At 41.1% G+C, this 15,722-nt stretch overlaps 1 protein-coding gene across 6 annotated transcripts in view; it reads right to left on the reverse strand.

Annotated features, from left to right (window-relative positions):
* NBEAL1 (neurobeachin like 1) overlaps positions 1–15,722 on the reverse strand; it is a 759,124-nt gene that overhangs the window by 412,076 nt on the left and 331,326 nt on the right. For all 6 annotated transcript variants that reach the window (XM_053698681.1, XM_053698678.1, XM_053698680.1 and 3 more), the window contains 2 exons: positions 12,111–12,200; positions 11,821–11,989 (listed from right to left, as the gene is read on the reverse strand). In XM_053698681.1, coding sequence (XP_053554656.1) covers positions 11,821–11,989; positions 12,111–12,200 — 259 coding nt within the window. The remainder of the gene's footprint in view (positions 1–11,820; positions 11,990–12,110; positions 12,201–15,722) is intronic.

Genomic DNA, 15,722 nt, shown 5'->3' on the forward strand with positions numbered 1-15,722 from the left:
GTTCCAGGCCTGGTTGGGTCTCCAGCCTTGTCTGTAGCGAGCAGCAGCTCCTTCCTGTTTTGGTGCAGAGGAAGTTGATGCTGCTCCTGCCTTGAAATTATGAAAGGAACGAAAATTAGACTGTCTAACCCTAGGTTTGGCTCTGTCTTGAGGTAGAGCATGGCCCTTACCTCCAGTAATGTCAGCGATAATTTCTTTCAAACCGGGCCCGAATAAGGTCTGCCCTTTGAAAGGTATGTTAAGTAATTTAGATTTAGAAGTAACGTCAGCTGACCAGGATTTTAGCCACAGTGCTCTGCGTGCCTGAATGGCGAATCCGGAATTCTTAGCCGTAAGTTTAGTTAAATGTACTACGGCATCTGAAACAAATGAATTAGCTAGCTTAAGAGTTTTAAGCTTGTTTGAAATCTCATCTATAGTCATTGAGTCAAGAGTCTCTTCCAGAGACTCGGACCAAAAAGCGGCCGCGGCCGTGACAGACGCAATACATGCAAGGGGTTGCAATATAAAACCTTGTTGCACAAACATTTTCTTAAGGTAACCCTCTAATTTTTTATCCATTGGATCTGAAAAGGCACAGCTATCCTCCACTGGGATAGTGGTACGCTTAGCCAGAGTAGAAACCGCTCCCTCCACCTTAGGGACCGTCTGCCATAAGTCCCGTGTGGTGGCGTCTATTGGGAACATTTTTCTAAATACAGGAGGGGGGGAAAAGGGTACACCGGGCCTATCCCACTCCTTAGTAATTATTTCTGTAAGCCTCTTAGGTATAGGAAATACGTCAGTACTCGCCGGTACCGCATAGTATCTATCCAGCCTACATAATTTCTCTGGGATTGCAACGGTGTTACAATCATTCAGAGCCGCTAATACCTCCCCTAGCAGTACACGGAGGTTTTCCAGCTTAAACTTAAAGTTAGAAATGTCTGAATCCACTCTATTGGGATCAGAACCGTCACCTGCAGATTGAAGCTCTCCGTCCTCATGTTCTGCATACTGTGACGCAGTATCTGACATGGCCCTAATATTATCAGCGCACTCTGTTCTCATCCCAGAGTGATCACGCTTACCTCTAAGTTCTGGTAATTTAGACAAAACTTCAGTCATAACATTAGCCATGTCCTGTAATGTGATTTGTAATGGCCGCCCTGAAGTACTCGGCGTTACAATATCACGCACCACCCGAGCGGGAGATGCAGGTACTGACACGTGAGGCAAGTTAGTCGGCACAACATTCCCCTCGTTGTTTGGTGAATGATGTTCAATTTGTACAGATTGACTTTTATTTAAAGTAGCATCAATGCAATTAGTACACAAATTTCTATTGGGCTCCACTTTGGCTTTAGCACATATAGCACAGAGATATTCCTCTGAGTCAGACATGTTTAACACACTAGCAATAAACTAGCAGACTTGGAAATACTTTTCAACTCAATTTTAAGTAATATGAAAAAACGTACTGTGCCTTTAAGAAGCACAGAAAAAAGTTATGACAGTTGAATAACAATGAACCGGAGAAATTATAAATTCAAATTCTTTCCGCTAAAAACACAATTTAGCAAAGGATTGCTCCCATAGTAATGAATAACCAACCCTTAAATAGCAGAAAAAAAGTACATAATAAAAACGTTTTTTATCACAGTCAAAGCACAATCTCACAGGTCTGCAGTGAGTGATTACCTCCCTCAAAATAACTTTTGAAGACCCTTGAGCTCTGTAGAGACGAACCGGATCATGCAGGGAAGAAAACAGACTTGTGACTGAATTTCTGATGCGTAGCAAAAGCGCCAAAATAGGCCCCTCCCCCTCACACACATCAGTAAGGGAGATCAGTAAACTGTCTTAAATTAAATAAAACTACCGCCAAGTGGAAAAAAAACAGTGCCCAAAACAATTTTTCACCTAGTACCTCAGATAATTAAACGATTTAACATGCCAGCAAAACGTTTAACATCAATAAATGAAGTGTCATTAGAAAGCCTGTTGCTAGTCGTTCCCACTGCAAATTAGGCTAAAAAAATTTTATGCATACAGTATTATCCCAGTGAAGTACCATTCCCCAGAATACTGAAATGTAAATATACATACATGACAGCCTGATACCAGTTGCTACTACTGCATTTAAGGCTGAACTTACATTATATCGGTATTGGCAGTATTTTCTCAGTCAATTCCATTCCTCAGAAAATAATATGCTGCTACATACCTCATTGCAGGTGAACCTGCCCGCTGTCCCCTGATCTGAAGTTTACCTCACTCCTCAGATGGCCGAGAACAGCAAAATGATCTTAACTACGCCGGCTAAAATCATACAAAAACTCAGGTAGATTCTTCTTCAAATTCTACCTGAGAAGGAACAACACACTCCGGTGCTGTTTTAAAATAACAAACTTTAGATTGAAGATATAAAAACTAAGTATAATCACCACAGTCCTCTCACACATCCTATCTATTAGTTGGGTGCAAGAGAATGACTGGGTGTGACGTAGAGGGGAGGAGCTATATAGCAGCTCTGCTGGGTGATCCTCTTGCACTTCCTGTTGGGGAGGAGTTAATATCCCAGAAGTAATGATTAACCGTGGACTGACCACACTTAACAGGAGAAATGTGGGTTTAGTGTCCCTTTAATTGCGTAAAAGAAATTCTATAAAATTTGGCATTGTCAGTGACTGAAATTACTGAAAATGTAAAATAGAAGTATTTCTGGCATTATTGAGGTTTTAAAAGGCACCTTTTCCTATCTCTTATGTTAGGAATTGTTAGCATGAATAGCGCCATCTTGTTCTTCACCGCCATTTTGTCTTAGGCATCCATCTTGTCTAATGAATCTTTTATTATAGTGGTTTATTATGTAGTGAGAAATATGCTGATGTTAGGGAGACTTGCATAGATAGAATAGCCATGAGAATGACCCTGACAATGTGCTTGGATGCATTGTTATCTCTACAAGATGTCAAACGGCCTTGATTTGTGGTGGGCTATGAGGCCCAGTTACTGTTATCTGAAGTTAGGTATTTCTGTAGAAATGACTCCCTAACACTCCTTTTCTTCCAATTATATTTTAAATGAGTTTCTTTGTTCTTGTAGAAATACTATGTAAGATGATGTAATTATGAATACGTCACTTGTTAACCCAATATGCTGTAACTCTTGGCTATAAAAAGTGCCTTACAACTTGCAATAAACAGAATAGTTTTTGGGATCATAGCTGCGTGGTCTGAAATCTATTCTCCTGGATATTTTGAATTTCCAGCTGGTACGGTGTGCCCGATGCCCAGTTCTGAACTGACACCCCCCTCCTGAAAACAACACCTAACATCTTATAAATAAATCAACAACAAAAACTACTGCAAGAAATGTTTTGACCCCTTTTTTTGTAAAATTGAAAAATGGATTTTACAGTCCTGAAGAATTAGAGAGCTGATGGCAAGATTCACAAACCTAACCTTGTCACTTATCTGTATTGCATTTACAGTCTGTTATCTTATCTTTTTTGAATGAAGCCAACAAATTGAGATTTTGTTAACACAATGACACTGACAAGACCTATCTCCTGCAGGCTCATGTGTAGATTGGATCTTCTAAATAAATTGCGATTTTGTTCTTTGAAAAACCACTGCAGCAAATAAGGCATTATTCAACAAAGTCATTGCATTCATACTTTATATGTCCCTTATTGTCCTCAACAGAAGATATTTAGATAACAGAAACCTAGATTTAAAAGGGACATGAAACACAACAATTTCTTTCACGATTTAGGTAGAACACCTATGTTAAAACAACTTTCCAGTTTACTTCTATTATCAAATTTGCTTGATTCTCTTGGTATCATTTGTTGAAGGAGCAGCAATTCACTACTGGTTTCTAACTAAACACATGGGTGAGCCAATGGCAATCGGTATATATATATATATATATATATATATATGCAGCCACCAATCAGCAGCTAGAAGCTAGGCTCTTTGCTGCTCCTTAACTTAACCATATAAACTGCAAAGGATAACAAGAGAAGGAAGCAAATTAAATAATAGAAGTAAACTGGAAAGTTGTTTAAAATCGTATGCTCTGTCTAAATCATGAATGTCTAATTATGACTTTACTGTCTCTTTAAACATGGTCATGCACATCACATTTAGAGATATTGGAAAGTCCATCATTTTAAAAACTAAAATGCATGAAAAGGGGACAAAACAAATAAAAGTATAGTGAAACCGTTTTTATTACATTTCAAAGTGTCTATGTGAAAAATGTGTTACATGTAAGAGTAAAGTCACATTAATACAAAGACAGGCTGCATTTATTATATTTTGCAGTGTAAACTGATAATTAGTAAACTTAGATCTGTTTGTACATCTGGTTAGTCATTCATGTACCTTCTGATTATAAAGGTAACAAGGAGCACATGGTTATATATCCGGCTGCAAAGGTTGCTCACTGCCTATTGCCAGGTGGCTGCCATCATCAGGGTGGGCTCCATAAGTATCAAATACATTTTAACCCTCCCTCCCAGCACAGCTGACATTAATGTGCACTCCCTTGCTCAGTACACTTGTAATGTGTATAGAATTACATTTTAGCACACTCAAATGTATTGTTGTATTGTAAAGGAGGAAGGTACATTTTAGGGTAATCAGTATATATTACACTGTTTGCCTAAACAGGAGACACAAAATGACCATAAAATTCCATAAAAGAATATTTATTATGCAAAAATAAACAATGTTTTAGTTATTTTAAAGGGACAGCATACTTTAAAACTGTTTATAAAATTTGTTATACCAGTTTCAGATATTGCTTCTTTAGGTTTAATTTTTGTATAAGAAATATCTAGTTTTTCTCTTCTTTGAAACCACAGGTTAACCTTGCAGGGAAATCATATCTCCTTATTTTATCACTTTCTGTACACATAAATTAGCTAGATTACGAGTGGCGAGCTAACTGTTGCAAACAAGCGAAAAGGGGTTTATGACGCACACGTTTGCTAGAGCTAATTTGACAATTTAACAAGCACTGGTATAGTGCAACTTCAGAGCTCTGGTTAACTATTACGTTCAACTAAAAAGTTGCACAAAACACATTAAAATTATCTTTAAAGGTACAGTTACACTCATAATAACACTAATACAAATTATAAAAAATAATTGCAATAAAAAGTTATAAGGGCTCAAAGATATAAGGTCTCAGGGGTTAAGGGAAAAAAGGCTGAAAAGGGCTTTAAAAACTATACATACATTTACACACTGACACACACACACATATATATATATATATATATATATATATATATATATATACACACATACATACAGTGCTCTTTACTAATATTGGCACCCTTGGTACATATAAACAAAGAAGGCTGTGAAAAATTGTCTTAACCTTTTGATCTTTTATTCATATAATACACAAAAATACTCTGCTCTCATGGATATTAAACAGCAGCAAACAATACAGGTTCATCCAAAAAAACAGAATTTATGCTTACCTGATAAATTACTTTCTCCAACGGTGTGTCCGGTCCACGGCGTCATCCTTACTTGTGGGATATTCTCTTCCCCAACAGGAAATGGCAAAGAGCCCAGCAAAGCTGGTCACATGATCCCTCCTAGGCTCCGCCTACCCCAGTCATTCGACCGACGTAAAGGAGGAATATGCATAGGAGAAATCATATGATACCGTGGTGACTGTAGTTAGAGAAAATAATTCATCAGACCTGATTAAAAAAAACCCAGGGCGGGCCGTGGACCGGACACACCGTTGGAGAAAGTAATTTATCAGGTAAGCATAAATTCTGTTTTCTCCAACATAGGTGTGTCCGGTCCACGGCGTCATCCTTACTTGTGGGAACCAATACCAAAGCTTTAGGACACGGATGATGGGAGGGAGCAAATCAGGTCAACTAGATGGAAGGCACCACGGCTTGCAAAACCTTTCTCCCAAAAATAGCCTCAGAAGAAGCAAAAGTATCAAATTTGTAAAATTTGGTAAAAGTGTGCAGTGAAGACCAAGTCGCTGCCTTACATATCTGATCAACAGAAGCCTCGTTCTTGAAGGCCCATGTGGAAGCCACAGCCCTAGTGGAGTGAGCTGTGATTCTTTCAGGAGGCTGCCGTCCGGCAGTCTCATAAGCCAATCGGATGATGCTTTTAAGCCAAAAAGAGAGAGAGGTAGAAGTTGCTTTTTGACCTCTCCTTTTACCAGAATAAACAACAAACAAAGAAGATGTTTGTCTGAAATCCTTTGTAGCCTGTAAATAGAATTTTAGAGCACGAACTACATCCAAATTGTGTAACAAACGTTCCTTCTTTGAAACTGGATTCGGACACAAAGAAGGCACAACTATCTCCTGGTTAATGTTTTTGTTAGAAACAACTTTCGGAAGAAAACCAGGTTTAGTACGCAAAACCACCTTATCTGCATGGAACACCAGATAAGGAGGAGAACACTGCAGAGCAGATAACTCTGAAACTCTTCTAGCAGAAGAAATTGCAACCAAAAACAAAACTTTCCAAGATAGGAACTTAATATCTACGGAATGTAAGGGTTCAAACGGAACCCCTTGAAGAACTGAAAGAACTAAATTGAGACTCCAAGGAGGAGTCAAAGGTTTGTAAACAGGCTTGATTCTAACCAGAGCCTGAACAAAAGCTTGAACATCTGGCACAGCCGCCAGCTTTTTGTGAAGTAAAACAGATAAAGCAGAAATCTGTCCCTTCAAAGAACTTGCAGATAATCCTTTCTCCAAACCCTCTTGTAGAAAGGATAGAATCTTAGGAATTTTTATCTTGTTCCATGGGAATCCTTTAGATTCACACCAACAGATATATTTTTTCCATATTTTATGGTAAATTTTCCTAGTTACAGGCTTTCTAGCCTGGATAAGAGTATCAATGACAGAATCTGAAAACCCACGCTTTGATAAAATCAAGCGTTCAATCTCCAAGCAGTCAGTTGGAGTGAAGCCAGATTCGGATGTTCGAATGGACCTTGAACAAGAAGGTCCTGTCTCAAAGGTAGCTTCCATGGTGGAGCCGATGACATATTCACCAGGTCTGCATACCAAGTTCTGCGTGGCCACGCAGGAGCTATCAAGATCACCGAAGCCCTCTCCTGATTGATCCTGGCTACCAGCCTGGGAATGAGAGGAAACGGTGTGAATACATAAGCTAGGTTGAAGGTCCAAGGCGCTATCAGTGCATCTACTAGAGTCGCCTTGGGATCCCTGGATCTGGACCCGTAGCAAGGAACCTTGAAGTTCTGACGAGACGCCATCAGGTCCATGTCTGGAATGCCCCATAATTGAGTTATTTGGGCAAAGATTTCCGGATGGAGTTCCCACTCCCCCGGATGGAAAGTCTGACGACTCAGAAAATCCGCTTCCCAATTTTCCACTCCTGGGATGTGGATTGCAGACAAGTGGCAGGAGTGATTCTCCGCCCATTGAATTATTTTGGTCACTTCCTCCATCGCCAGGGAACTCCTTGTTCCCCCCTGATGGTTGATATATGCAACAGTCGTCATGTTGTCTGATTGAAACCTTATGAATTTGGCCTTTGCTAGTTGAGGCCAAGCTTTGAGAGCATTGAATATCGCTCTCAGTTCCAGAATGTTTATCGGGAGAAGAGATTCTTCCCGAGACCATAGACCCTGAGCTTTCAGGGGTTCCCAGACCGCGCCCCAGCCCACCAGACTGGCGTCGGTCGTGACAATGACCCACTCTGGTCTGCGGAAGCTCATTCCCTGTGACAGGTTGTCCAGGTTCAGCCACCAACGGAGTGAATCTCTGGTTCTTTGATCGACTTGGATCGTCGGAGACAAGTCTGTATAATCCCCATTCCACTGTCTGAGCATGCACAGTTGTAATGGTCTTAGATGAATTCGTGCAAAAGGAACTATGTCCATTGCCGCAACCATCAAACCTATTACTTCCATGCACTGCGCTATGTAAGGAAGAAGAACAGAATGAAGTACTTGACAAGAGCTTAGAAATTTTGATTTTCTGGCCTCTGTCAGAAAAATCTTCATTTCTAAGGAGTCTATTATTGTTCCCAAGAAGGGAACTCTTGTTGACGGGGACAGAGAACTTTTTTCTATGTTCACTTTCCACCCGTGAGATCTGAGAAAGGCTAGGACAATGTCCGTATGAGCCTTTGCTTTTGACAGAGACGACGCTTGAATCAGTATGTCGTCCAAGTAAGGTACTACTGCAATGCCCCTTGGTCTTAGCACCGCTAGAAGGGACCCTAGTACCTTTGTGAAAATCCTTGGAGAAGTGGCTAATCCGAATGGAAGTGCCACAAACTGGTAATGCTTGTCCAGAAAGGCGAACCTTAGGAACCGATGATGTTCCTTGTGGATAGGAATATGTAGATACGCATCCTTTAAATCCACCGTGGTCATGAATTGACCTTCCTGGATGGTAGGAAGAATTGTTCGAATGGTTTCCATTTTGAACGATGGAACCCTGAGAAATTTGTTTAGAATCTTGAGATCTAAAATTGGTCTGAATGTTCCTTCTTTTTTGGGAACTATGAACAGATTGGAGTAAAATCCCATCCCTTGTTCTCCTAATGGAACAGGATGAATCACTCCCATTCTTAACAGGTCTTCTACACAATGTAAGAATGCCTGTCTTTTTATTTGGTTTGAAGACAATTGAGACCTGTGGAACCTCCCCCTTGGGGGTAGTTCCTTGAATTCCAGGAGATAACCTTGAGAAACTATTTCTAGCGCCCAAGGATCCTGAACATCTCTTGCCCAAGCCTGAGCAAAGAGAGAGAGTCTGCCCCCCACCAGATCCGGTCCCGGATCGGGGGCCAACACTTCATGCTGTTTTAGTAGCAGTGGCAGGTTTCTTGGCCTGCTTACCCTTGTTCCAGCCTTGCATCGGTCTCCAGGCTGGTTTGGTTTGAGAACTATTACCCTCTTGCTTAGAGGGTGTAGAATTTGAGGCTGGTCCGTTTCTGCGAAAGGGACGAAAATTTGGCTTATTTTTAGCCTTAAAAGACCTATCCTGAGGAAGGGCGTGGCCCTTTCCCCCAGTGATGTCTGAAATAATCTCTTTCAAGTCAGGGCCAAACAGCGTTTTACCCTTGAAAGGGATATTAAGCAATTTGTTCTTGGAGGACACATCCGCTGACCAAGACTTTAGCCAAAGCGCTCTGCGCGCCACAATAGCAAAACCTGAATTTTTCACCGCTAATCTAGCTAATTGCAAAGTGGCGTCTAAGATAAAAGAGTTAGCCAATTTAAGTGCTTGAACTCTGTCCATAACCTCCTCATACGAAGATTCTTTATTGAGCGACTTTTCTAGTTCTTCGAACCAGAAACACGCTGCTGTAGTGACAGGAACAATGCATGAAATTGGTTGTAGAAGGTAACCTTGCTGAACAAACATCTTTTTAAGCAAACCCTCTAATTTTTTATCCATAGGATCTTTGAAAGCACAACTATCTTCTATAGGGATAGTAGTGCGTTTGTTTAGAGTAGAAACCGCCCCCTCGACCTTGGGGACTGTCTGCCATAAGTCCTTTCTGGGGTCGACCATAGGAAATAATTTCTTAAATATAGGGGGAGGAACAAAAGGTATGCCGGGCCTCTCCCATTCCTTATTTACAATGTCCGCCACCCGCTTGGGTATAGGAAAAGCATCGGGGGGCACCGGGACCTCTAGGAACTTGTCCATCTTACATAATTTCTCTGGAATGACCAAATTGTCACAATCATCCAGAGTAGATAACACCTCCTTAAGCAGAGCGCGGAGATGTTCTAATTTAAATTTAAAAGTAATAACATCAGGTTCAGCTTGTTGAGAAATTTTTCCTGAATCTGAAATTTCTCCCTCAGACAAAACCTCCCTCCTGGCCCCTTCAGATTGGTGTGAGGGTATGTCAGAACCATTATCATCAGCGTCCTCATGCTCTTCAGTATCTAAAACAGAGCAATCGCGCTTTCTCTGATAATTGGGCATTTTGGACAAAATGTTTTTAATAGAATTATCCATTACAGCCGTTAATTGTTGCATAGTAAGAAGGATTGGCGCACTAGATGTACTAGGGACCTCTTGTGTGGGCAAGACTGGTGTAGACACAGAAGGGGATGATGCAGTACCATGCTTACTCCCCTCGCTTGAGGAATCATCTTGGGCAACATCATTATCAGTGGCATCATTGTCCCTACTTTGTTTGGACACTATGTCACATTCATCACATATATTTAAATGGGGAGGAACCTTGGCTTTCAAACATACAGAACATTGTCTATCTGATGGTTCAGACATGTTAACAGGCATAAACTTGATAACAAAGCACAAAAAACGTTTTAAAATAAAACCGTTACTGTCACTTTAAATTTTAAACTGAACACACTTTATTACCGAATATGTGAAAAAGTATGAAGGAATTGTTCAAAATTCACCAAAATTTCACCACAGTGTCTTAAAGCCTTAAAAGTATTGCACACCAAATTTGAAAGCTTTAACTCTTAAAATAACGGAACCGGAGCCGTTTTTACATTTAACCCCTATACAGTCCTTGGTATCTGCTTTGCTGAGACCCAACCAAGCCCAGAGGGGAATACAATACCAAATGACGCCTTCAATAAGCTTTTTCAGTGGTTCTTAGCTCCTCACACATGCATCTGCATGCCTTGCTTTCCAAAAACAACTGCGCATTAGTGGCGCGAAAATGAGGCTCTGCCTATGACTAGAAAAGGCCCCCAGTGAAAAAGGTGTCCAAAACAGTGCCTGCCGTTTTTTTAATACATCCCCAAGATTAAAAGAACTATTTATAGTTATAATCCACTAAATATACTTATAAAGTAATCGTTTTAGCCCAGAAAAATGTCTACCAGTCTTTAAAGCCCTTGTGAAGCACTTTATTCTTATACTAAACTAAGAAAATGGCTTACCGGTTCCCATAGGGAAAATGACAGCTTCCAGCATTACCAAGTCTTGTTAGAAATGTGTCATACCTCAAGCAGCAAAGTCTGCCCACTGTTTCCCCCAACTGAAGTTAATTCATCTCAACAGTCCTGTGTGGAAACAGCCATCGATTTTAGTAACGGTTGCTAAAATCATCTTCCTCTTACAAACAGAAATCTTCATCTCTTTTCTGTTTCAGAGTAAATAGTACATACCAGCACTATTTTAAAATAACAAACTCTTGATTGAAGAATAAAAACTACATTTAAACACCAAAAAACTCTTAACCATCTCCGTGGAGATGTTGCCTGTGCAACGGCAAAGAGAATGACTGGGGTAGGCGGAGCCTAGGAGGGATCAGGTGACCAGCTTTGCTGGGCTCTTTGCCATTTCCTGTTGGGGAAGAGAATATCCCACAAGTAAGGATGACGCCGTGGACCGGACACACCTATGTTGGAGAAATAAATAATCTTTGTTAAATGTGGTTGGCACAATCATTTATTTTATTTATTTACCAAGGGTGCCAATATAAGTGAAGGATACTCAGAGGAGCTCTGGGGAAGCACATGTGCACAAAACGTGTCAGATCAAAGGGAAAAAAAGAACGGCCCACTTGTTTTTTCTATTTGTTTGTGTGTGTGTGTGTATGTATATATATGTATATCAATACAAATGTAAAGTAACTGTTAGTAATTTAATGCACTCTGGCAGGTAAAATGGATCCTTAGGGACAAATTAAAGGAGAGATAAATTTAGGGTAAACTGTCCCTTACAGTATACTAATCAATCTAGTGCAGTAATCTTGTTGTAAGTATAGTGTTGATGTGTAACATGGTGGCAAATACTTAGGAATGTATTAGGTGAGTTTTGAAGCAATGTCCTGTATTGAACCAAACTAATACCTGAAGCTTTTGGGGATGTCAGTACAACAAAATCTCCTTCCAAAGGTGTTAGAAGTTCAGGAGGCAGTGCAATAGCCTCAGATTTGTCCCATGAGAATTCATTCAGGCAGCTGATCTGCTCCAGCAATGGAAATAATGTATTCAACCCCCCAATACAGTTTATCATGTCCTGGAGGAAGAAATTAATAGAGAGAAAAAAATATAATTTTAATTGTGCTTGAATACACTTATCGTTCCTGCTTACTTGTAGCAATGCATTATGGAACTCACTGGCAGATTTATAAATATACCTTTATATCCCAGTTGACAACTTTGTTCCCAGTTAATCTTCCATGTGAAAGGTTCACAGACAGGTCTAAGCAAATTGGGCTTTTGCAAGCCTGTGAAAAAAATAACAATGCGTAAATAGACAGAAACAAAATAGAAAAAAAAAGCATTAGGGTTAAACAGATGACTTTTAAATCCATTAGTCGATAAGACATATCACTCTATGTTTAAAAAAGCACACACAATTGCAAAATACATATAAATATTTGCTTACTAAACATTTGTTTCATTAACATTTATCATATGTTTAACACATCACTAAATTAAACATACACTTATCTGTATATTTTAGCTACAATACTAGAAAATAATAATTTATGATCTTATTATTATATATTACATGTTAATCATTTTCATTACTAGGGATTCACTGAAATTTCAGCCACGGAAAAGTTTCGGCCGAAAATAGCATTTTTTTGCTATTTCGGTTTTCCTGCCTGTTTTCGGTAAAATTATTGTGTAGCAAATTTCAAATTTGATGCTAGCCAAGAGCTGCTGTTTGAGTTAATTTCTTGACTTACTGTTTTGCATATAATAATAGTTTTCTAGGACTATACTTTATTTGGCTAACTAGAAAAAAATTTTTTAAATCTGATTCTGTTACACAGAACTAAATAAAAAATAATACAGTATATTGATATTTAATGTTGTTTTACGTAGAGATGCACCAAAATTTTGGTCACAGAAACATTTTGGTCAAAAAAGAGCTTGGGTGCCAACCCAATCTGCTCCTCCAAAATAAGGCACTCCCAAGGAGAACCCCCTGGGACCTGGAACAGAGAAAAGTGCAATAGATCCATAGGAAGACCTGTCACAACTCTCTTAGACAGTCTCTATGTAGAGAGATCAAAATCCAACAGGTGGAACAGAGCCCACAGAGCAGCAGATGCTAGCCTTTGCAGAAATAAGCCACCTGATCTAACCTCCTACACACAGGGCAGGACAAAGACCCTCCAGAGAGAGGAAACCCCAGCTCATAAGGAAGACAAACTATCCCCTCAAAAGGGAAGGGAACAGATAAGAACAGCGTACATGTCCACAAGACATGAAGCCATAGTATGATCAAAACACGGACCGAATGAAAAAAATCATCCACACCACAGAGAAAAAACTCCCCATGAAGAGGAGCACACTCCGTCCGAAGGACAAGTCAGGCCTTAAAGTTTATAACCAGTACCCAAAGGTGGATGTAAACGCTGGCCTTCCAGCTTGCAAGCCCAATGAGCTAGCCCCTATGTCACAACATAGGGTCCCTGAAAAAACTGGTTCGTCCCGAACCAGTCCACAGGATCATAAGTCTCCAGACATCTCAGAAAGACAAGAAACCAGGACCCAGAATCATCCTAGAACGACACCCCCAGGGAACACAAGATACCCTGTCTGAAGCAATCAGACTCACAGGGGATGAGAACCAGGAAACCCGGAGAACGGGTACAGGACTCACTCGTAATTCCCAGCCCAAAGGGAAGAGAACACCCTTAGCCGGAGGTCAACACCCCCCCCCCCAACAAGGTGATAGGCCGCGACAAAGTCAAGCAATTTCTCCAGAGTCCAAAGGCCCCAAGAGCAACACTAAGGAAAATGAGAACAGAGTCACCCGAAAGAGAGTAGAAAGAAAGGCTAGTCTCCATAATCGTCTCAAATTAACATTCCAGAGGACCACACCCAAGGGAGAAGAATGCAAAGCATCCCGAACCCAGGCAGAAAAACATCCCCTAAGCAAAAAGCTTGGAAAAAGAGATAACACCTCCCATCGCCCCTGATATGAAGACGATTAACTCCCAAAGGAAGACTGAGCCTCACGGCCTTTACTTCCTAAATAAGCAGCAAAAGTCCCCAGAAAAAACGGACGAAGTCCATTAAGTCTCGACCCAAAGGAAGAGAACCTCTAAAAGGAACAAGTTCTAAAAGGACACTTCCAGAGACCATGAAAGGCAAAACCGTAAGAACGGCAGTATGAAGGACCTAAATTCTCCAAGCCTCTAACCCACAACGGGAAGGAACAGTCTAGTTCCCGGAAAAATGGGAAATGGAGTACCGGCCTACTAGCTTGAAAGGTGAATGAAGACTGACCCCATACCCCAAGCAACCACGGACCCTCAAGTCTCTCTCAGGATGCTAGTTGAAGCTTGTAAAATAAAACAAGTAAACAACACAAATCATATTGTGATCACTAGGTGCCCTCACCAGACCAACCGGACATAAAAAGGCGCCACGTGTCTGAATTAGGTCTCAAAGACAGAAGGATTTGTACCCAGTTAGGACCAGCCTGAAACCAAGGGTCCCAGCACTGTCAAGGCCCCATAGAGCCTCCCCCAATATGGAGGGATACAGAACAGTCAGACAGACTTTTGTAAACAGTGCGACCACAAAATCGCGAGTATCAATTCCAGAGAAGATAGTTCCTGAAGGAAACATCAGGCCACAACATGAGCTTTAGACCAAATAAAAATCATCCTCACCGGATGAAAATAAAAGGTAAGGCAACCCATAGGTTATCGCCCAGGAATAACGGACAGACCCGCAGGACCAGCCAAACAGGGGTCCGAGACTTCCAAGCTCAGAACTGGAAAAAGATACACAAATAACAAAGACTATAAGAAGATTACTTCATCCCCTTATGTCTATGCATGCAAGCCAGTCGAAGATTAAGACTGAGAATCCCCAGACCCATTAAGAGTGGGATCCTCCAGCAACGCCAAAAACGTGCCTTAATAGAACACGAAGGCGCACCAGTCTATAAGGAAAGACGCAACATACCTTCGCCGGGACAAAAGAAAACACCGGCCCTGAAGGTTGACCCCCCGAGGCCTCAGGGGCAGTCGCTCCCCCGGAGGGCTGAATTGGACCAGGCGATCCCATGCTTGATGAGCCCCGGTTAACGGAACACAGACAATATCGTAAGCACACTCCCGGGAGGTGCAGATGCGCTAGCGCCAAAGATATGGCCATGCGAAACCGAGTCGTAACCTCCGGTGGGAACAGGCCACACTCCCTAGAAGGATAAGTAGTGTTTGGGTTACCTGCATGCGTAGTAAGAGTTGGTGGTAAGGAACTTGTCTCATGAGAAATAGAATCCCCAGAGACAGATGGCTCAGTGGGCACTTGATTCCCCGATCCCGAAGAACAGAGCACTCTAAAACGGCATTCAGAACATAACTGATGGGCATGTATCACCCGGGCCAATTAATATTCTTTGCAAGAAGTAGAGTCTGAATCAGAGACATCCGTCTCCAAAAAATCAGAATCCTCCATAACTGGGACACTGAATAAAAAATGGACCAATAAGAAAAATCTAAACAGCACCTTACACCCCCAATGGCTGGGGCACTCACCACCTCCAGAGAACCAGACACCAGCAGACCAGGATTTCTCCGTCGCCACACAGTCAGGAAAGCGGAAATGAGGTCACAAGATAAACCGTGAAGACTATGCAAAAGCATGCCCCACCGTAAAGGCTGCGTCACTAGACATAGGCCATTATATTCCAAAATAGCCATGAGCCGGAGCAACACTACACAGTAGTAGACAGAATCACATAACAAACATGATTATAAACCCCTCTGTTCAATAAC

The sequence above is a fragment of the Bombina bombina genome, chromosome 1 (genome assembly GCF_027579735.1).
Source record: "Bombina bombina isolate aBomBom1 chromosome 1, aBomBom1.pri, whole genome shotgun sequence".
NCBI lineage: Eukaryota > Metazoa > Chordata > Amphibia > Anura > Bombinatoridae > Bombina > Bombina bombina.